Here is a 23498-nt window from a genome sequence, read left to right as displayed (position 1 = left end):
GAAACAGAAAAGTGTGTAGGTGGGTATTTTGTGAAAGATTCAGAATTGGACACTATTTCCAAATAAGTTTATATTGCACACAATTTCCAAATACGTTTATACTGTTAAGGGAAAAAAGCATATAAGGAAATAACATAGACATTCAAAAGTACTATATACACTTAAAAATCCATTACTGAAGTATAACAGTAAAGGTGACACACTTCTGTATTAAGGTCTGTAATGAAGTTTGTAATTTCTGCAAGTTTCTGGCTTAGCTAAAAACTAAAATGAAGAACCTGTGGCACAAGTTTACAACAAATGCATGTCTGTCATAAAAATCACAAATGTCTGTTTTTTTAACAGTCATCATACAGCAGCACATATAACATATGTTTTGCTTCTTGATGTTGCTTATCAGATTGACATGTTTTCTGTAGCATGGTTATGCTCACATTATGGAAACTTTCAACAGCACTTTTATCTGCTCAAACGTAAGCAATGGGTGTGTCTTGAATCTGATTGTGAGATATACAGTTTGATATCTTATCATATCCATTTTGCGCACATGTGCTTCACGTCATTGATACAGAGCAACTGTAAGATTGACATTTGCCTCTGACAGTAAGAAGAGGCTATTCTCTCTACCTAAATCAGTACAAAATGTGCACAAAGAGTATCATTGTAATTGTAATGTTATCCACTTTCATGAGTTGTATATACTGTCAATACCTAGATAGTGCTGAGACATGTGACAGTATTCTGTATGGCTGTGACAGTGAAAGACAGTGTGTTACAGATATTAATGAGGATGATTGTCCAGCTGATACCATCTACTATCCAACAGCCTCTTTGTGTGGTTGCTGTCCTGGTTGCATTAATGCAGGTAAGTGAAATATACAGAACTTCTAGACCAAAATCCAAACTGTTGTTCATTTTTACTAAGAAATGTTCTGATGAATATAGAGAACTTCACAAAAAAAACTGTTCTTTTTTTTTCAAGAAAACATAGACACAAGTGTCATAAGGAAAAAAATTAGAACAGTCTTTTGATTGACAAACCATTATTTTTGATATGCGTAGCACATGAATTTAAGTGCAAATAGAAACAACTTTGTCGCATGCTTCACAGATGCAGACCATTGATATCTTCTACCAATTAAACAAAGTTAAGAACTGTTAAATGCATGTGCTATGATAATAAATGGGAAATAATGTTAATTCTCATATTGTTATTTATGAAACACTACAAGTTCTGTGAAATAAAAATTTTCTGACTTTTTTTTTTGTTCATAGTTGAAGGAAAAGAATGTGATAAAGATGCAGCTGCAGATACCATGCAGTGTGCTCCTGGATACAGTTGTACTACAAAAGGCTGTACCAAAGATAGCAGTATGTATGGAACTATTTTTCTCAAAACATCACTTGTACCAGTCATATCAGTTCAAACTTTCTTATTGATATTCTAATATACCTCCAGAATCATGTCCACAATATGGATATAACAAGGATATTACATGGCATCCAAGCTGTGATGCGGATGGAAAATTTTCTGCTGTTCAATGTAAGGGAGAGAGGGCTACAGGAAAGTAAGTGGTAAAGTACATCAGCAGTATACATAATAAGGCATTAAATATTATGAACTGATATAATAAATAATTTTGATTATTTGTATTTATTCTGTAAGTGATTTATCTGGGAGTCATTACTGATATTAATTTCAGTTGTTAAAATAATATGAAACGTACTAAAGTGGACAAACCTCTGCCAGCATCTAAATATGAGCAGTAATAAGTATAAAGGCAGGATCAGAGAACTTTAAAAAAGAGCATGATGTTACAGGAACTACAAAGACGTTAAAATAGTGATATAAAATCTGTAATAGAGTTCTTAAACAAGGACAAGAATCAACAATATTTTGTGAAAAATTTTATCTTTCAAAAGAGAAAAGAACATGTAAAATATCAGCACAATCAAATCTACTAATATTGTTTTTGAATAAGTGACAAAACAAAATTAACACAGCTGTTGATAATCTACTTTCTTGCAATTTTGGCTATTACTAGTTATAGAGAAACAGGCTTCATCAGTGTAAAATATGTAGCTGTTAAACTGAAGTTTGCTCACAAATTGTTGCAGTAATCATCAAAAAACGTGATGTAATGTCTGACAACAGTTGGATTCAATGCATGAGCTCTGTCTTGACTGATAATAAGTGTAAGACTACCATTACTTTCCAAATGGTCTAGCTGCACACGTTTGTTCCAGGCTTAACTGATTGAGAGATTATTGATGGTCATTTGGCCACATTATCATCCACAGTTTCTTCAAATTCATAAATTAATATTTTTCTTCTTGTTGCTTTTTGAAAGTGTTGTGGCATCAGTTACCTACTTCCATAAACACGTTTAAAGTCTGGGAAACAGTGGTGTGCTGTAGATATTCCCTTTCTATATAATCATTTTTCTAGACCCTTTTGACTTCGTGTGCCACGACTTGTGTATCTGCAAATTAGACAAATACAGGATTAAGGTGAATGCTCTAAATTGGCTAACATCATACTTACACAAGAGAAAACAAAGGGTAACTGTCACCTCAGATACAGTGAATTACTATTCTAAATGGAGTACAGTATCACAAGGTGTGCCTCAAAGCTCCATTTTGGGGCCAATTCTGTTCTTATTCTATGTAAATGACTTAGCTTTAAATATAATTTCCCCATCAGTTCTGTTTGCAGATGGTACTTTTGTTTTAATTAAAGATGATGATGCAGAAAAAATTCTGCCCTCTATTGTAAGCACACTGGATATCTTAGAAAACTGGTTACAGTTAAATGGGTTGAAATTGAACATAACAAAAACCCATATAGAACATTTCAAAACCAAACATTCAAAATGTGTGGAACTTTAAGTACAACATAACAATCAACCTATGAAAAAAGTTATCATGGTCAAATTCCTGGGTTAAATGTGGACAAGAACTTAAACTGGAACACACATATTGACTTCCTATCAAATAAACTAAGCAGTTTTGCCTTTGTAATGCAAATATAGCAAATTCCACTGACTTGAGTACACAAAAAATGCTTATCATTGTTATTTTGAATCTTTCATTAGATATGTGATGTTTTCTGTGGATGCACAAATAATAATAATAATAATAATAATAATAATAATAATAATGATAATTTTATTGTCGTTCAGCTGATTACAGCAATAGACAAAGTCAAGAGCAAATATTTCTACATAAACTACTATATCTATGTCAATTGGTTTACATAAAATAGGTACACGTTAGAATACAGTATTTTCATCTTCAAAGAATTCATCAATGGTGTAAAATGGATTGTTCACTAGTAGCTTGTATAATTTAGCTTTAAAGATATTTACAGGCAGTTCTTAAAGTCAGCACTTAGTCTATTAAACATCCTTAGTCCAAGAACTAGGTAAGAGTTATGCGATTTTGATAATCTATGATATGGTACATCTACAGATGTTCTGTTTTTAGTATTATGGCTATGAATATCACTTCTCAACACAAAATTAGACACATTGTTTCTAATGTACATTAAAACATTGTAGATGAATAAGTTTACTACTGTAAGACACTGCAATTTAATAAACAGAGGTTTACAATGTTTTGTTTTATCAGAATCCGTTATTATTCTTATTACTTTCTTCTGTAAAAGTAAAATGTCATTTACATGACAGCTACTACCCCACAGTAAAATTCCATAAGAGATGATGCTTTGGAAGAAGGCAAAATATGCTGATCTCACATAGTCATTGGGAACATGTCTTATTAAATTTCTAATTAGATAAATAACTCTTGAAAGCCTAGCCAATATATTTTTAATGTGTGGTTCCCACATCAATTTATTGTCAATAGTAACACCTAAAAATTTAACAGTTTCTAATTCCTGGTAGTTAGGAATCTCTTTGAAGCTAAAGTAAAGTGTCTGGGTTTTGTTTTCATTTAGCAAGAAGCCATTAGCTTTGAACCATAATGAGGACTGAGCAAGGGTATTTTCGGTCAGTGTTTTCAGTGTACCTAGATTAGAGCTTTTATGTAGAAAAGTTGTGTCATCAGCATACAATATTGTATGAGAATTTATGAATAAGGGCAGGTCATTAATCATTAGTATAAAATAGTGTATCTTGAATACTGAAACTATGAAAGAAAATGATCTGATGCATGTGAACTGCACAGCGAATAAAGTCTTGTTGCCCATTATTTCAGAAACTACAAATCCTAACTGTTCCCTCCATATACACTTATGAAATTAAAATCTTCCTACACACCAGACAAAAATTATCTGAGGAGAATCATTTCTACAATAGGTATAACACAATAAATAAAAATAATTTTATGCTACCCTCACACCAGTTGAAATTATATGCACAGACTCCACAATATATGGGGATGACAATATACAAGTTAATGGGGAAAAAACATTTAATATGAAGCCAGAAATTTTGAAAATGAGGCTGCAGCAGATTCTGTGAGAGAAATGCTACTATTCAATAGAAGAATTCACAGAGGATAAAATGATAATTTGTGCAAGGGGTAATTGAGTGTTAAATTTTATTGTATGTATGTATAACAAAATTGTGTTATGATTATGATTCTGTCTGATAACATCAACTGTTCTTTGTTTATGGTGAAATTTTACCACAATTTGATGTGTCTCCTGTACCTGAATCAAATTATTTAGATCATGTTTGTTATGAGGCAAATAAATGATAATTCAAGATATTCCTGTGAGCTTCTGTTAACTGATCTGCAAACATGCAGTAGATCACCATGTTAATGAAGTCCCTAGAAAACGTCACACTCGATATTACTTTTGCCATATTTCTTGTAATGTTGCTAAATATTGTTTTTCATAGGAAAACTCAGGCCACAGAATGTCACATTACAGGTTCTCATAGAAATATGACTAAAAAAATAGGGGAACATAATATATGCCATATATTTTGTCTTTGCATTTGGATTTTGTTTCTTTTAACATGCATAAATAATCTCCAAAGATCTAAAGTAAATTGGAAAATACTGACATTTGCTAAGAATATGACAACCTCAAAAAGAAAGGAAGGGAAATAAATACTACAGTCATCTCAAAAACAGTGAGATATTATTTAGACAGTAAAAAATTAGTTCTAATTAAAAAAAAATTCATTTATATCTTGAAACATAAAAATGACTTACACACCCCAGACATTGATACTGTTGGACACACACTTACCATAACTGTATGTTAGATGTGCTTGACAATGAAATATATGATAAAGTTACACTTATCCAGCATTGATATGATGTACATGAATTTCTATTCTGTTAACTATATACTCTGGAGAATCTAGCACTGTGGTCACAGGCATGCAACACACATTTTTCTCTCTGTGTTGTGTTGTGGAAATATATTCTGGTACAGCACAGTATGCAAAATGCTTCTTCTGCAAAAGTTTGTGACATGCCAATTTATCTTCACCCAAGAATAAATGGTGGACAATGTTGCGATGCAAATCTCTAAGCAGATGAAATACATTTATACTTGGGACATGTCTGTCCTTGTGGGAGGTGAAGGAGGTACTTCAATAAGATATGTGAGATGTTGTACAATGCTGAAAGTGAAAAAGAGTCACATCGCCCACCTGTGAGGTCTGTATGACCTATATTTCTGCAAGATCGAAACTTGGACAGGGGGATGTGGAGCTCCATTGTCAGGGGAGTCACAGATCTTTTCAGGAGTTATCAGTAGGTCAGGAAGGAAGTCCCATATGGACTCTGCATGCTTGCTAGGGAGTATTTCCTGAGATGAAAAGAAACTTCTGTTAGCAGCAGTTGAATATACTAGATGCAAGGCAGTACTACTGATGTCTGCTGTCTTGGTTCAGAGGCCATCCTTGGTCTCTTTCAGTGGTTGGCTTAATCGGTAAAGGCCATTAACCTTGCTCATGGAGTGAAAGCATAGCTCATGATTTATAGCATCATCTGTGGACCTGAAGGTAGGTATGTGGTGTAGAACCAGGCAGAAGATGTGAAACAGTGGATCCATTGCATCTACAATTACCTTGAGTGTAAATTGGGAATTGCATAGTCCTTCTTCATACATCAGGAATGCAGTGTCCTCCAGAGATAGCTACTTCGATTACAGAGTATACAGGACATATACATGAGGGTATTTTCAGATTAGGAAAACACCTCTATAGACTGGATGAGAAGTTTGGTTTAGTACACCAAAGAGCCATGACTTTACCACCCATAGTTGGTGTTAATGAAAGTAAACATTGTTGTAGGTCATTGACTCTATAAGTATTCAGAGCAAGGTTCTCGAATTACTTCCACTCATTAAATGTAACATTTGGCACATAATACATGTAGCAGAAAATTGTTTGAAACTGCAAATAAAAAACAATATATGCTGAAAGAACAAGTTGGTCACCATTGATGGCAGTGTATTTATTGCTGCAAGGAACTCTGTAATTTCTAATGAAATAAATACAGAGTTAGAAGCAAGATCATCTGAGTAAAGTTAAGCACCGAAGGCAGGCCTAGAATAGTAAGTGTACGTTTTTACCATCTACCTACACCAAGAATCAGTGTTGTAATGTGTTAGAGAAAATGTCTCATGTAAATTCTCTGATCAGCTCGCAGTGATTGGGTGAAATTTCAGTTTGCCATCTATAAACTGGAAGATGCATGTGGTTAAAATGGAAGACAGGCACAAAGAGTCTCTAGGCACTATAATAAACATATTTACTGACAATTGTTTGATAAGAATTGATGAGAAAGTCACCTGTGAGGGAAACATGTTGGATCTGTTGACAACAAACAGGCCAAAATTTTCACATTCAGTGAATGAAAAAGTGAGAATCAGTGACCATGAGGTTGTTATATCACCATTCATCATTGATGTTGAACAAAAAGCTCATAAAAATGTAATGTAAGCAATATGGTGAACAAGTTGTTGCCATAGATGATAGTGAAAAATGGAAAAGATACACCACATCTCTGTAATAATATTAGTAACATACTGCCCAAGTAAAGAGAGCTGCTACTGATACATAAATCCTAAAGTAAGTCAGAAAAACATAGAGATAGCTTATCTATTGAACAGTCACAGGTAACACTAAAACCTCTTGGTTTCACATAAAATCAGTCAGTGGAATTGAGTTATCTGTCAAAACATGGATTGGCCATGATGATACTGAAACAAAAGATGACAAAATACTGAATATTTAATTCTGCTTCACTGAAGAGGATATAACATTTTCTTTGCCTGAATATCACAATGATATGAGAATGTCCAATACAGAAATAAGTGAGTGATGCACTGAAAAACTGTTCAAATCACTTTATGGTGGGAAGACTACAGGACCTGAGGGATGCTCATTATATTCTAGACTCTTCTTTCAGCATGACTGGAAAAGGGCACATTTTTATTATTATTTATTTATTACATATTCCATTAATCAGTATTGTGATAAATCACAAGGATGTGGATCGAGTCATGATTACGTAACACAGATATAATACACGTATATAAAATGACAAAAATCCACCATAAATGACGAATAAACTTGATGGTTAAAATCAAATCAAAGGTATAGCTCAAGTAACATAAAACAATTACTGAAAAAGAAAATATAGTATATTGTCCAACTTAAACAATTAAGATGAGTTATAGCAAAACACATTAACACAAAGTTTTAAGAATATAAATACCAATGGCATTACAGTTTACATAAAAACAAGTAGTGCTTTTATCTGCAGGTAATCATCAAGGCAGTAGAAGGAATTTACCATTAGGTATTCTCTCAATTTGCATTTAAAAGTAGGTAAGACATTAATGTAAACTTTAATGTCTGAAGGAAGAAATTTGAAAATTTTTGTGGCAGAATAATCAACATCTTTTTGCACAAGACTTAAATGTTTCAGATCTCTATGTAAATCATTTTTTGACCTAGTATCATGATCATGACATTCACTATTAGTTTAAAAAAGAGACTGGTTATTAGAAACAAAAATCACCAAAGAAAATATGTATTGAGAGGTGATCGTTAATATTTGTAACTTATGGAACAGATTTCTGCAAGAATATCTTGAATGAACACTGCTCATGATTCTCACAGCTCTCCTCTGTGCAGTAAATTTTTTTTGGCTAAAGGCTGGTTACCCCAAAAATTATACCAAATCACATGATAGAATGAAAATAACCAAAGTAGGCAGCTTTGATAGCATCCACGTCACCAATGGGGGTGATTACATGCAGAGCATAAGTTGCCACACTGAGGCCTTCTATGTAGGTCTAGGATATGCACAGACCAGTTCAACTTGCCATCAGTTAGAATGCCCAAGAACTTAGATGATTCACAGTGTAGTATATTTAGTTTGCCACAGTTCAAGTGACATACTTCATTTTCTTGCTGAGATGCATGAAATTGCATAAACTGAGTTTTTTCAATATTTAGAATTAGTACATTGCACTTAAACCATTATAGGATGTCAACAAGTACAACATTATATTTATTTTCTAGGTCATTGGTAGTTCAACTCTCCAGCAGAATAGTGGTGTCATCAGCAAAAAGAGTAAATTTAGACTCGGTGTCTGTACAAAGCGGGAGATCATAAATGAAGATATGTCCTTCCAATTCATAAATAGGGCTGCAAACTTCATGTGCAGGACTGTAGTCCTGTCACAGTAACATTAGTTTTTTTGTGCATCAGTGGAACATACATAGTGCTTGATTATGATCACTTTTCTATGGACTAGACAGCACTTGTGTAGGACTCAACATGGTCTCTGCAAGCACCACTCAAGTAAAATCCAGCTTGCTGTATTCTTCCCTGAGACCCAGAAGGCTGTAAATAGCAGATGTCAGGTTGGTGTCATGTTTGTTGATGTCCAGATAAACTCTAATACAGTGCGTCACCAACAATGTGCATATGGATCCTTCAACACACATAAAGCTATATTTGGAAACTTTACAGTACAGTACATGGTCATTCTTGATGGAGCTTTTTATCAAACGTTGTTGAGATATTCAAAATATAAAGAATATTAAGTGATCAGACTGTAATTATATTTGGATTTGTTGTCCATCATCAGCATCCATATGAGGTGTGACCACACACAGATATGAATACCCTCTTGTATTCTTTGTGGCATGGAAGCAAACTGCCTGTAAATATCATCTTGAGAAACTTCTTGTTATACCTGAAACACTATGCACTGAGAACAAGCAAGAGAAAAGTCAAAGAATTCAAAAAAACCTCAGAAAAACAATGCTGTTTTGTCTGTAAGAAAGATAATTATAATTTTGTTATTGGCAACCTTGGAACAGTTTATCAATAATATCTCCCTATTATATAACTGTTACCAGAGCCTATCACATGTGATTATCAAACTAGATGAAAATGCTCTGAAATCCAGCCATTAGCTTTGCATCTAAAACAGTATAATGTTTTATCAATGTTATACCCAATACTTTTTCCAGAAATAACATTAAATCAATTGTGTGTCTTTTATACCATCCAGATGCTAAATAAGAGTCCTGGTGTAATAATCTTGCAAGAATGTTGTGGAAAGAAGTCTAGAAGTGGATTTTAGATCATGATAGAAAGAAAATCATAGTTCATACAAGTTTCCTACAAGTTATCAGATGGCAGATTGTGTAAATTGATAAAGCAGGACCATATGAGTAATGGTCTTATGGTAAAGATTTCTGAAATCTGTGTGTGGAAAAATGGCTAGAATAATCTGTTTCTGTATAGGAATAATACAGTAGTCATCAGAAAATAAAGGCACTGTGAGACTGATATTATGCTGATGAAAGGGTCTGGTTTTCTTAATAGGAGTAATTGGGTGGTCATGGAAAAAGATGAGACTGATAACATGTTGATGAGGGTGTTTGGTATCAAAACACATTTGTCATATTCATGTAGGCCATATATTTGCTAATTTTTTTATTCGTTGTTTATTTTTGCTTTTCTTCATTCTTTCAATACAGATACTTTTTTCTAACAAAGAAATTTTGTGAAGGTTGTGATTTATGATTAGATCTTATTTTATTTTGGTATTTCAAAAATCATATTTATGCCAAACAAGTAATGTATGGTTGTGTGCCATTGTCAGGTGTTTCTGCTACAGTGAAGATGGTGAAAGAATATTTGGTGAGGAATGGTGGAAAGATGCACAGAATATGACATGTGGTAAGTCAAACATATTTGACCTTGTATTTCATGTTTCTTAATTTCTTCATTTATTTTCTGCTCATGACACTTAATTTTACATGCATGGGCAACAACAGGGTGCAGACTACAACATTATTTTTTACGGTATGTTACCATGAAATAATTCATACAGCAGGATGATAATTCACTGCATAGTGTACTGTTGGTTTTGTATATAAATTACTACTATACTTATTTGTAGAATAGGATTGTTGCTTATAATATTATTTATATTGAATCAGCATTACTCCTGCCACATAATAAGATCATTTGATAGTAAATTACAAAAGAAATCCTTTGACATGCAGACTTATTGCTGTTATAGTTAACCTTCTGATAACCACACTAAAGTAGGTTTTGTACCTTGTATCATGGTTGTGAATTTCTATGTTCTTATTTGTGGCTTTGGTGTTTCCTTTCATTAGCATAATGCTTTATAGCATACATGTGGCATAAACTGTGAGAATATTGATTCTAGTGAATAGGCTTTTACATGATATTCATTGTTTCACTTTCGCTACAATCCTCAAGGCTCTCTTCTGCTGTATGAAAAATCTTTTCATATTAGTGTGGCAAGTCACACCCCACAGCGCTGTTCCATAAGACAAGCAAGGGTGTAATAATCCAAAAGAATACAGTCCTTAAGGTTTCAGAATTAAGATATAGTGATAATATCCTTAAAACATATAGACTGAGTGTTATTTTTTTGCAGACATTGTCAACTTGCTATTTCAATGAAAGTCAGTCATCTACACATAAAATGAAAAATTTACACTCTGAAGAGGTTTTTGAAACCATCTCATCATTCATAATATTTTTTTCTATTTGGACCACCTGATTTAAAATGAATAATATTTGTTCTTTCTAAGTTAGCTTTCAAGTTGTCTTTTTCAAACTGAGCCTTTGCCTTTTCAGTAAAGTTATCAGTCTCACCAATTAGGCTGGGCTCACTTTCTGCACAACAGACACCAGATGGGTCATCAGCATATGTGGTGATCACATGCTTATTAACTAGAGAACTTGGTCAATCATCTACATAATATATGAATAGGAATGGATCTAAAATGGAGCTATGAGGAACACCAAAATGTAAATTTCGTATTCTTGACTGTCTCCCCTCTAGGACTTCTCCATCATAATATATAATTTTATATTTTCTGTACATTGTTGTCTGACTTTTAAATATCTTTATAGTAACTGCATGAGTTTTCTAGTGACACCACTCATCCCAATTTTTATAAGAATACTTTCAAGAGATCCAGGAATACTCCTGCTGCTTGGGACTTTTCATTTATTTTTTCAAGTACATAGTGGACAAATCATACTGCTGCTGATGTCATATTTTGGCATCTTCTGAAACCATGCTAGAAATCACCTAATATGTCAGCACTGCTGTAATGTCTTGACATTCCTTTTAACATTATATTCTCGATCAATTTGCTGACTGTTGAAATTAGACAATGGTTCTGTAGTTCTGAACATCATTTACTTCCCCTTTTTTGTATAAGGGTTACACCACAGCCAGTTTCAACTTGTCAGGGAATACACTGTTTTCAGGAACCTAGTTTATTAGATGAACTAGTGATTTCACCAGATAATGTTTACATTTATTCAGTAAAAAAGGAGAAATTTTCATGTAATTCTGCTGACTTTTTATTTGTGAGGCTATTAATAAACTACAGGATGTGATCAGTGGGTACTGCAGATTCTGTACTGTAATTTTGTTCATTAGTGGACACAAATGTATGCTATGCACCTGGTTTTGTACAAAAATCACTTTCAACAGTATTTATAAAAGTAATTATTAAAAATATGTTTAACTAGAAGAAGATCAGAAATATTATCATTATTCACAATTAATTGTTACTTGTAGTTTCCGTTATATTGTTTCTAATTTTATTTAAAACTGACTAGCAAGACTTTGAAACATAATATGGGCTTCACATCTGTTAACTAACTTTTTTTGCTTTTAATCTTCTGACTTCTTTGCACAACTGATGTTTGTAATGCTTGTAGAGTTCTTTGTCTAACTTGCAGGTGGTCACTATATGCAGGTCATACATGTTTTCTATTTTTTCTTCAGATCTTTTGTTTTAACATCTAATGGCACAGTTTTTGATTTTAAAGGTGGATTTTTATGAATACTCAATTTTTTTAATGGGATAGTACTGTTTATGTGCCCAGTCAGAACTTCTAAGAACCTGTTCCAGATTGAGGAATCACAACATGCCCATCATTGTACTCTGTGTGCAACAGCACAACACCTGATTGCACAGAAAATGTGTAATGATGAGAAAAGTAATGATGCACCACTGGGTGAGGAATTCCATTCATACTGTGTGACCCCCCATGGCACACATATTGCAAAACAACTTGAAAAGCTGCATCAGATGCAGTGACAGTGACAACATGCCTGAAATCAAGAGGAGGATTCTGAAGACTTCCAAAATACCAAGAATCGATTTGAAAATATGATTCCTCAGACCAATGAAATGCTGTTTTGGTACTGACTGGCAATCAAGACAACATGTCAGCATTCAGATGTTGGGCAGTGGACCTGTACCACAACCCATAGAACTTCTGACAGTACAAATACTGGTGGAATTTTGTTAATAGTTTTTGAAGTAAAAGCAGTAGGTCTGTCAGAAGAACAAATCTTATGGGAGAGTGCAGCCCCAATCCCATAAGAAGATGCATCCAAAAGTAACATGACAGGCTGAGCTGGGTCAAAATGAATCAGACATCTAGGACTTAAGAATGTGTCTTTCAATTGTGGAAATGCATACTGGCATTCTTTGGACCACAGAAAAAGAACATTTTTTCAGCATAGCCAGTTAAGCAGAACAGCAATTTGCACAGTGTTAGGAATAAATTTTATGTAATATGTAAGTTTCCTCATGGCCACTTGGGAACTCCTTAACAGCAGACAACTGTGACAGGTATACACTGTGCATGTGACCTGAGTAGTTCAATTCTTCATGGAAGAAGGAGCACTTTTTCTTATTGTACTTTAAGCCAGCAGTAGAAACAACTGGAAACAAGCAGTCTAAATTTGCTAAATCTTCAGCAGGCATATGGCCCATGATGAGAATATCATCTCCAATTGTGTAGTGCGCGTTTCTGCTGGTAGGCATGTACACCACAACTCATTGCCAGTTCGGTGCTGCCTGTATTGTAGTCATGGTTTGTTCTGTTCATCTGCAGTGATTGTTTTTGCTAGTGCTGTTTTGTTCCTATTTTGTTTTTTTATTATGGAAAGTTTAAGTGAACAACATAGAGTTGCGACATTTTGTTTTCTATTTGGTAAAAATGCTGCTGAAACTGTTTTAATGTTGGAAACAGCTTACCAAGATGATGCTATGGGAAAAACTGAAGTGTACGAGTGGCTTGCTCATTTTAAAAATGGTGACACATCGATTGATGACAAACCTCATTCTGGATGTTCATCAGCTGCCCAAATCAATGCAATTATTGAAAAAAAAAACCAAGAGCTTCTCCTCATATACCATTGAAAAACAATTGATCAACTGTCAGAGATTATTAGGTTATCTTGGAGCTTAATGGAAGATTTGGGCAGACAGGAGACTGGTTCTTCCACCATAACAATGCCCCTGCACACACAGTCATCTTTGTTAGACAGCTTTTGGGTAAAAATTGAATGGTTCCACTGCCCCACATACATCGAGGAAGAAGCTTTCAGCCATTTATAAAGATGACTACAAAAAATCTTTCGAACAGTGCAAGCACCGGTGGAACAAATGTATCAGTCTTAATGGTGAGTGTTTTGAAGAGGATAGGGATGTTTTGTAAACACTTTGAAAATATATAGCTTTTTAAAACATAATTACAGTTTTTTGGGTATCCCCAAGTAAATGATTTGTACAAGGAGGGACTTCAGCAGTTAATTGTTCTAAGAACCATAGAAAAATTACAAGAGCTGAAGCACTTCAAATGACAGTCTTTAAGGCTGGAACAAACCTATGTGAGTGTTTATCACAATGTATTGCTTGGACTGTTAATCCAACAGTTAACTGTACATATGCCTCACACAAATCTATCTCTGAAAAGTATCTGCCCTGTCCCAGTCTGTCCATCAATGCCCCCAGACATGGAAGAGGAAAAGAATCCACTATTGTTTGTGGATTTTCTGTTGCCTTAAGTCCACAAACAAACATTAACACTTGAAGGCTTCTTCATAATGATCAAGTATTATGCCCATTGGCTTGAGAAATCTGTTGGATAATGCTATTGTCTTGCTATTTTCGCAATTCCTGAGCAACTTGCTCACATAATGCATGTGGCTCGGGTAATGCATGAAAAAATTGTGGCCTTGCATAGTCCTTCACAGTTATGTGAGCTTCAAAATCTTTAGCCCTACCTGTACCTGGTTTAAATAACTACTAGTACTTATTACACAAGTTAGAAATGTTAATGGGTGGCACAGAAATAATAGTAGCAACAAATTTGTTTTGAATGCACAAGTTGAACAAATCAGACAAATATAACCCAAAAATCCAGAATGAATTTTCACTCTGCAGATGAGTGTGAAACTTCCTGGCAGATTAAAATTATGTGCTGGATCAAGACTCGACCTCAGGAACTGTGCCTTTGTGGGCAAAAGCTCTACCAACTGAGCTACCAAAACATGACTCACAGCCTATCCTCACAATTTTACTTCCACCAGTACTTCATCTCCTACATTCTAAACTTCACAGAAGTTCTGCAAAGCTTGTAGGACAGGTTGTGAGTCATGCTAAGTTAGATCAGTTGGTAGAGCATTTGCCTGCAAAAGTCAAAGGTCCCAAGTTTGAGTCTTGGACTGACACACAGTGTTAATTTGCGAGGAAGTTTCATATCAGCACACACTCTGCTGCAGAGTGAAAATTCATTCTGGAAACATCCCTCAGGCTGTGGCCAACCCATGTTTCCACAACATCCTTTCATCCAGCAGTGCTCGTCCCACAAGTTTTGCAGGAGAACTTCTGTGGAGTTTGGAGGTAGATCAGATGCTTTTGGAAGTAAGGCTTTGAAGACAGGTCATGAGGTGTGCTTGTGTAGCTCACTTGCTAGAGCTCTTTCCTGTGAAAGGCAAAGATCCCAAGATCATGTCTCAGTCTGGCATACAGTTTTAATCAGCCAGGAAGTTTCATAACCCAAAAATGTTTGCACTGTTTTAGAATTGAGAATATGAAAAGAAATACACTTTTGTCATATCTGGAAAATTTGTAGCAAAATACACACACAAAGTACTGGAATGTCATGTACAGTGTGGGCAGACAAAATAGATATAGGCTGCTGGAGCAGGGGGTACCGATTCTGTCATGTGTCTTTATTTATCAGGGAAACAGAAATACCTGTGTCTAGTTGTAACTTAACTGTCTTTTGTTCCTCTTTTAAATGAACAAATAGTTTGTTTGCCTGCCAGCATATTCCTGCAGAAGATTTCCAGAATGAGAAAGTGCTTGGTTTGGATCATGCCTGAGTAAGAAGAATGACCCATACTGTATACACCTGTGTGCACCTATTAACAGCATAGCTGTGGTATTATGTAGTTGCATGATGGCAACTGTCATCCCAACCTCACTTTCATGTAAACACATTGATTGAATGTGACCTTCACACTGACATTGAAAGCAATTTGCATTAAAGGACAATCTTTCTGATCATGCCTCGAAAATCCCTGAGGACATGATTTTCTTCCAGAGCTTTGTAACACGCGTCATGTGTCATGAGACTGAAAGTTTTTACTTCTGCTGTTCTTACTGTTTGTCTGAGCTCTCTTTGTAAATAGTTGAACACTATTCTGTACTTAAGACTGTGTGTCTGATGCACTACAAACAGAAGAAACACATGGAGCCTCAAAATAAACCTATGTGAGACCACAATTGTCTAAGATTCCACTATAGACAGAACAGTTTTTATATAAGGCCTAGGCAGTTTTAGAATTTCTGCGTGAAAGTGTGCATCTGATACATTCTGTGTGATAGCATCATGTATCATGACTTCACTATGATTAATTCCACATGAACACTTAAACTTGCAATTCCTGGTGATACCTGTGAGTCCTGCTAGCACTGTTTGACTGGCTGAGCAGGCTGATGCTTCAGATGAAACAATTTAAACCATGCCATTGCTACATGGATTTGACTATCAAAATGATCATCCAACAATTAATAATATTATTGCAAACACCAAAATAACTATTGATATGGCCCAGTTGCCACCTCATGAGCAAAACAACATTACTTGGAAAACTACAAAAATAATCCGTAGTAAAATGGGAAAGCAAGGCCAATATAATATTACTGCCATCAATGTGCATTTTGCATAAGGACCATGAAGACAAAATTAGACGGATTAGAGCTTGTGTGGAGGCATATAGACAGTCACTTTTCCCTTTCTCTATTTGTGAGTGGAACAGAAAAGAAAGTGGCTAATAGTGGTGCAGTGTACCCTCCACCACATACCATAAGTTGGCTTGCGGGTTATATATATGTAGACGTTGAATGAAGGGTGGTAATATCATACATCAGATTAATAAAAAGCTTGAAGAATATAATTTCGTCAGTGTAAAATCAGATAAAGAAAATACATTGATGATTATGTTCGAAGAAGATTGCAACAGAAAAGTAACAGAATTTTTTGAACAAAATAATATTAAAAGCATCAATCAGGGCCCAAACCAACAAATTTAATGCACAGTTACAGAAAATACTGGAAGGGTGTAACTTCATATTCACAAAAAGAAAAATAAGAGAATCCATAATAATGAATCCAACAACACCATCATTGTGTACCCAGCCTGAGATACGTAAACAATGAGTCCTGATATGTCCAGTTGTTAAAATGGTTAATAGTCCAGTACATGCTTTTAGTAAGAAATGCAGTATACTCCTTAAGGAATATGACACATATGAGAAGAACACACTACAAAAGCTGCTACAATTTTGTCAATAAAATAAAAAATGAAAAATACCAGAAAATGGAAAACACCTAACACTTGATATTCCTAACATGTATACAAACATTCTAGTAACAGAGACTATAGAAATCATTAAAAAAACTACTTGAACATAAAAAAATCACTGAAGCAGAAATTTATGAACTAGCAGGACTCCTACAATTAATCACTCCCTACAAATACTTCTCATCCTAGACCAAAAATTATCCCCAAGAAGATGGGTAGCAATGGGTTCATTGCTAGCAGGTACAATAGCTGATATTTTTGTTAATACTTTAGAAGAAAAATTTTTTAACAAGTTCACTCAAACAGCTGAAAAATCCTTTGTTACTGTAGTTATGTCAATGACATTTTAATCCTGTTTTATGTCACAGTAGAAGGGAATAATGTCAGGCATTCAAAATTCAACAGTTTACATGAAATGGAAAGAAAAAACGAAAGAGCATAAACTTTTTAGATTTAAAACTTTCAAACAAGAAACCTGAACACAAATTCAAAATTTTTCGTAAGCCATTGCCAACAGATGTAATTATCTGCAACTGATCATGCCACCTGAGAGCACACAAGCTCAAATATCTTCATTCTATGATACACAGACTGATCAACTTACCACTGGAAGAAGAAAAAAACTAAAAAGAACTAGATCTTCTCTGAAATGTGGCTATAAATAATTGTTATTCTAAAAATTGAGTGGACACATTATTCAAAACGAATACCTAATACTAATGAATTACTACAAATATTACACAAGTTATCAAAAGGTAAATATAATGGATAATTATAATCTTCCTAATGAAAGTACATTTAAAAAATGACCTTATGTATAAGAGCTTTGCAACAACTGCTCAAAAGTAATGTACTCCCAAAACAGCAAAAACTATGCCTAATTTATGTTGTGACAGTTCTATGCAGTCATAGGAGCAAGTACATACATGGCATAATATACCAGTAAAGATTCATCCATAAAGTAAGCTATAATCCTCCTAGTATATATTGGCATATGACTTGTTTCTACAATAAGGTCATAAATGATACTAATGCAATCAATGTACAATGCTACCAGTTTAGATACTTGAAAATGGCCTAAGGCCAAAACTGTACAATCATACATCAGATAAACAGAATGGTAGCTAAAGGTATCATGTAATGATTCAAAAAGTTCATCAGAGCTTCAGACCCTTTTTCAATGAAGATTATATTTCACAAGATTGTTGTGTGTGATTTGGGAACAGTTCTGGCACAAAATTCGACACAGAGGCAATATGCATTGGGACCAAAGGTGGGCAAAAAGTACGCATTGCGCTCCATCCCTGATATTTGGTAGGTGATAAAATGTGCCTCTAATTGCTCCCTATAATATAGCTATTCTTCAACTTGGACAGGGTATGGGACATATTTTGGAGTAGCTACTAGTGGTGGTACTGCTTGCTTGTTCAGTAAAGATGTCAACAGGCTGAGAGTGAGCTGCAAATGTTCAATCCACTGTACCTGAAACTGTGTAAGATTGGCTGGAGACATTTCCTGTGGTGGCTGAGACATGGTGAGATGTAGTAGGACACACTTGAATACAACAGAAGAAAAGCAGAGCAACAGCCAGAAAAATTTGTACAACTCATGCACAGGGCAGGCAGCTGGCATGAAAGATCAGTGGATTAAGCCCCAATTCTCATTGTCATTTGTTATGACCAGACAAAACTACAACTGTGTGGCCATAACTGTTGGTTCTTTGATTGCTCTGGGAGATGGCTTATTGGAACTACAACATACAAAATATTAGTTCGCATTATCACATGAATGCATAAAAAGATTTACTTAATGTGATACATTTTTTTACTACAGGAGTAATTGATAATTTACATCTACCATTGACTGTGAATGCATCACCTGAGCCATTAATTAACAAACTCTTATCTTGAAGCACAAGGCTCAACATTTACAAAAGTACATTTTCATCTAAAATATCAATAACTTTTTAGTCCTACTTGATGATGCTGGCTGCTACAGTTGAGGTCAGAAACTGTGGAAGAGTGCTCCCATGCTCAGTTCTGTATTGACCTCTGTGTGAGGGCACATCTATGCTGAGCGAGAGGGTGTGTCTTCTTCAGACTCTCCATTCATTGTTGTGGATTGAAATGGGACATCGCTGATGACTGTGGTATCAATGTACATTGACAAAACTGGTCTGGCACCACGATCTTTGGAGGGTTTCTCATGTTTCAAGCTATGAAGAAAAATATGGCTAACGATAATTTTGTACCTAAACACACAAATTTTGAAAATTTATTTATTTAAAGTAGAATTCATTAGCTGAGCACACATTTTATTCATGGTATTTGTTGGTTAGTCTTCTGCATCTCCACATTTAAGTGGAATATTTGACTCTTCATATATATTTTCAGTTTCCAGAAGTGAAAAATAGGTGAGAAAACCACTGAATAAGGTGAATGATGCATTAATGAGAACTACTTTTTACCCAAAAACTGGTAATTCACTGCTGCCACATGTGTTGGTCCACTACTGTACAGCAAGGGAAAAGGCATGAGGTTTGGGCTTCAGCTATTGAGCATTACACTTCTTGATAGAAATCCTGATTTGCTGTTCCACATGTACACAGATAATGCTCATGAATGACTCCATTACAGCCAAAAAATTTTAACATCATTTTTTCACTTGATTTTCTAGACTGGGATTTTTCAGTTTGTAATTCTGGCATCTTGTTTCAAGCCACAGATGAAGCACCAATTCTTGTTACAAGTAATGATCTTCTCTCAAATGTCCTATCATAGACAATTGTGAAGAAAACGACTTGACCAGACTCAACCCCATTATCCATTTCCTCCTGTGTCACCTGTACACTGCTTCTACTTGTTAAAATCTTCTTGCAAGATTTGTAAAGCAACTTTTTATTGCACATTTAATATTTTTTCTATCTACATTTACTTCTATACTCCGCAAATCACTGTAAAGTGTATGGTAGAGGGTTTGTCCCATTGTAACATATATTAGGGCTTTTCCTGTTTCATTCATTAATGGAGCTGGGGAAGAATGATTTCTTAAATGCCTCTATGTGTACTGTAATTAGTCTAAGCTTTTTTTCACATTACTTAGTGGAGTGATACAAGGGATTGTAGTATATTCCTAGATTCATTGCTTAAAGTTGGTTCTAGAAAATTATAAGTAGGCTTTTACAGGATAATTAGTGTCTATCTTCAAATATCTGCAAAGTTCAATTCTTTCAGAATCTTCGTGACACTCTGCCATGAGTCAAACAAATCTGTGACCATTCATGCTGCCCTTTCTCGCATCCATTCACTGTGCCTTGTCAGTCCTATTTCATACAGTTCACAACACATGAGCAATATTCTAGGATGGTTCACACAAGTGATTTGCGTGCAGTCTCTTTTATAGGCAGAGTGCATTAACATAGCATTCTACCAATGAACCACAGTCTGCCACTTGCTATGACTGAGCCTATCTGATCATTCCATTTCACATCCCTACAAATTGTTGCACCCAGGTATTTGTACAAGTTGGTCAATTACAACTGTGGATTATCGATATTGTAGCCATAGGATACTAAAATTTTACAATTTGTTAGGTGCACAGTTTCATATTACTAGCAGTGTCAGCCACGGACAATTGCCAAATGTTATTGAAACTGCATAATGAGGAAAAGTGAAGCACTTATAAGAAAGCAACATCGAATGGATGGAAAAATTACTTTTGGAATTTAAGAATTTATTTTTTCCTTAAAGACCATTAGCAGTTATGCATATTACACAACACTGCATAACAATGGGAAATGCAAACCATACAGAATATCTAGGTACTTACAGCCAATTTAGGAGGAATTTATTGATCAACAGCTGAAAGATGGAGCAATTGAAGAAAGTAATAGTGAATGAAGGGCAGGAATAGTCATCATGCCAAAAAATCAATCAATAGAACACGAAAATATAGGTTTTGTTGTGATTGCAGACATCTAAATGTAAAAACCATAATGGACGCCTACCCTTTGCCAAACATTACAGAAAAATTGGACCATTTAGGGCAAAGCAAATATTTTTCAACACTGTATCTGAAGAGTGGTTATCACCAGATAGAGGTTGCACCACAGGATCGACACAAAACAGCATTTTTGGCCCCCTGGGGACACTACAAATTCAGAAGAATACCACTTGGATTAAAAAATGCACCTGCAACATTTCAACGATTGTTGGATGGAGCACTCAGAGGCTTACAACCATGGCAATGCTTAGTGTATCTTGATGACATAATCAACTATGAGAGAGATATGGAATAGCATATGCAGGGATTAAGGAAAGTATTCCTAAGGTTACAACCAGTAAAATAAATACTGAGTGCTAAACTAAAAACTAAACTCTGTCCAAACAGGCCTCAGAAGGCCCAACATCCTCAGCCAACAACCATAACTGGATGTGGATATGGAGGGGCACATGGCCAACACACTGCTCTTTTGGACAATGTCAGATTTCATGACCAGAGCTGCTACTTCTCAGTCTAGTAGTCCCTCAATTGGCCTCACAAGAGTTGAGTGCACCCTGCTTGCCAACAGTACTGAACCATCATCCATCCAATTGCTAGCCAAGTCAGGCAGCATATAACATTGGTGATCTGATGGGGACCAGTGTTACCACTGCGACAAGGCCATTGGCAACATTGAATACAGAAAAGTGTAATTTTGTGAAGGAAGATGTAGCATACCTAGTTTATATCATAAGTAAAAATGGGATGATGACAGCTCCAAGATTAATTAAAGCTGTTCATGAAATTCCTGTAACAGAATCTGTAAAGGAGTTGCAATCATTCTTAGGAGTTGCAAACTATTACCACTGGTTCATAAAAGGATTTGCAGATATTGCCAGACCATTGACACAGTTGTTAAAAAAGGGTACTAAATTTTTGTGGTTAGAAGAGTGCCAGCATGCTTTTGAGGAGCTAAACCAAGCTTTAACATCAAGTAATAATATTGGTATTTCTGGATTTTAATAGAGAACTTGTTTTATCATGTGATGCATCAGATATGTGCACTTGGCTGTGTGTTGTCACAAGAGGTAGAAGGCATAGAACATCTGGTAGCTTATGCATCAAGACAACTAAATTCTTCACAAATAAATTTTTCCACAATGGTGGAAAAGATGTTAAGACTTATTTATGGAACCAGATATTTAAAATGTTATCTCTACAGTGAAAAGCTTAGAGTAATAACAGATCATGCAGCATTAAAATGATTGCTGGAATTAAAGGATCCTTTTAGTAGGTTGACACAATGGGCAATAAGACTAAGTGAATTTGATTTTGAAGTCACCTTATGAACCTTGGAAGAAGCATGGAAATGCTGATGGCTTAAGTAGAAAAGTATCGGTATTACATATTGGTGTAACGAGCATAAGGAATGGCAAACTGCACAGGGAACAAATGATGAATGTAAGCAGTATTTTAAGCAGTCCAAGTTTTGTATGCAGCATGGGTTACTACGCAGACAAAGCAAGTTGGGACAGTGGATAGTGGTACCAGCAAAGCTAAGGGATAGAGAACAACAAGAAACTGATGGTCACATATTAGTTGGACATGGAGGTTGCAGATCTACCAACAGAAGAGTAACAGAAAGGTATTGGTATGAGAATAGGCAGATGGATGTAAACCAGTATGTGCTGAACTGCATACAGAGCCCATGGACAGAGGATTTGTGTCGAACAAGAGTACCTGTGCAAAAGTTACCTAAAGCATTAACACCATTCAAATTTCTGGGGTTTGATGTTTAGTTCCACTCAATTATACACCTGACAGATCATTTTTCAAGACATAACCAGCAAGCAGCAACAGGGGCACAAGCACAACATTCAGAACATTGAAAACAAAGAAACGGAAGAATGGAGAGTCTGTTAAGGAATTTGTGAGTAATTAGGGAAATTTGGAACAGAATACAGAGGGGGCAAATACTTGAACACTGGAGAAACATGAGAAGCAGTGAACAGTACAGCAATAATGCCATGGTGTAAGGTCAGTCAGTAGATGGTCCTATCGGCTTTGTATATGATGAAAGGAAAGACAAAGAAGGTTTTTGCAAAGAATCAGGGGCCATATCAAGTGGTAGAGACTACATCATCAGTAAATGACAAGATCCAGTTGCCAATGAGAATGAAAATTATGCATGTAGGGTGGTTAAAACCTTTCCAAGGGAGTCCAGAAGTTATTCCAGAGATAGGAGATATGGACCGAAAAGGGAGAGTGAGGAGAAAGGTATCAGATAGTAAACGAGAGGTTGTAAATGAAACAGTAATGAGAAACCTGTATGGAT

General features: G+C 35.2%; 1 protein-coding gene across 1 annotated transcript in view; it reads left to right on the top strand.

Annotated features, from left to right (window-relative positions):
• Positions 1–554: 554 nt before the first annotated feature.
• LOC126249572 (uncharacterized) overlaps positions 555–23498 on the top strand; it is a 121800-nt gene continuing 98856 nt past the window's right edge. Inside the window, exons 1-4 of the mRNA XM_049951236.1 lie at positions 555–865; positions 1276–1371; positions 1460–1568; positions 10118–10194. Of these exons, the coding sequence (XP_049807193.1) occupies positions 643–865; positions 1276–1371; positions 1460–1568; positions 10118–10194 (505 nt within the window). The 5' untranslated portion in view covers positions 555–642. The remainder of the gene's footprint in view (positions 866–1275; positions 1372–1459; positions 1569–10117; positions 10195–23498) is intronic.

The sequence above is a fragment of the Schistocerca nitens genome, chromosome 3 (assembly GCF_023898315.1).
Source record: "Schistocerca nitens isolate TAMUIC-IGC-003100 chromosome 3, iqSchNite1.1, whole genome shotgun sequence".
Taxonomy (NCBI): domain Eukaryota; kingdom Metazoa; phylum Arthropoda; class Insecta; order Orthoptera; family Acrididae; genus Schistocerca; species Schistocerca nitens.
This window is presented reverse-complemented; position numbering and strand designations above follow the sequence as displayed.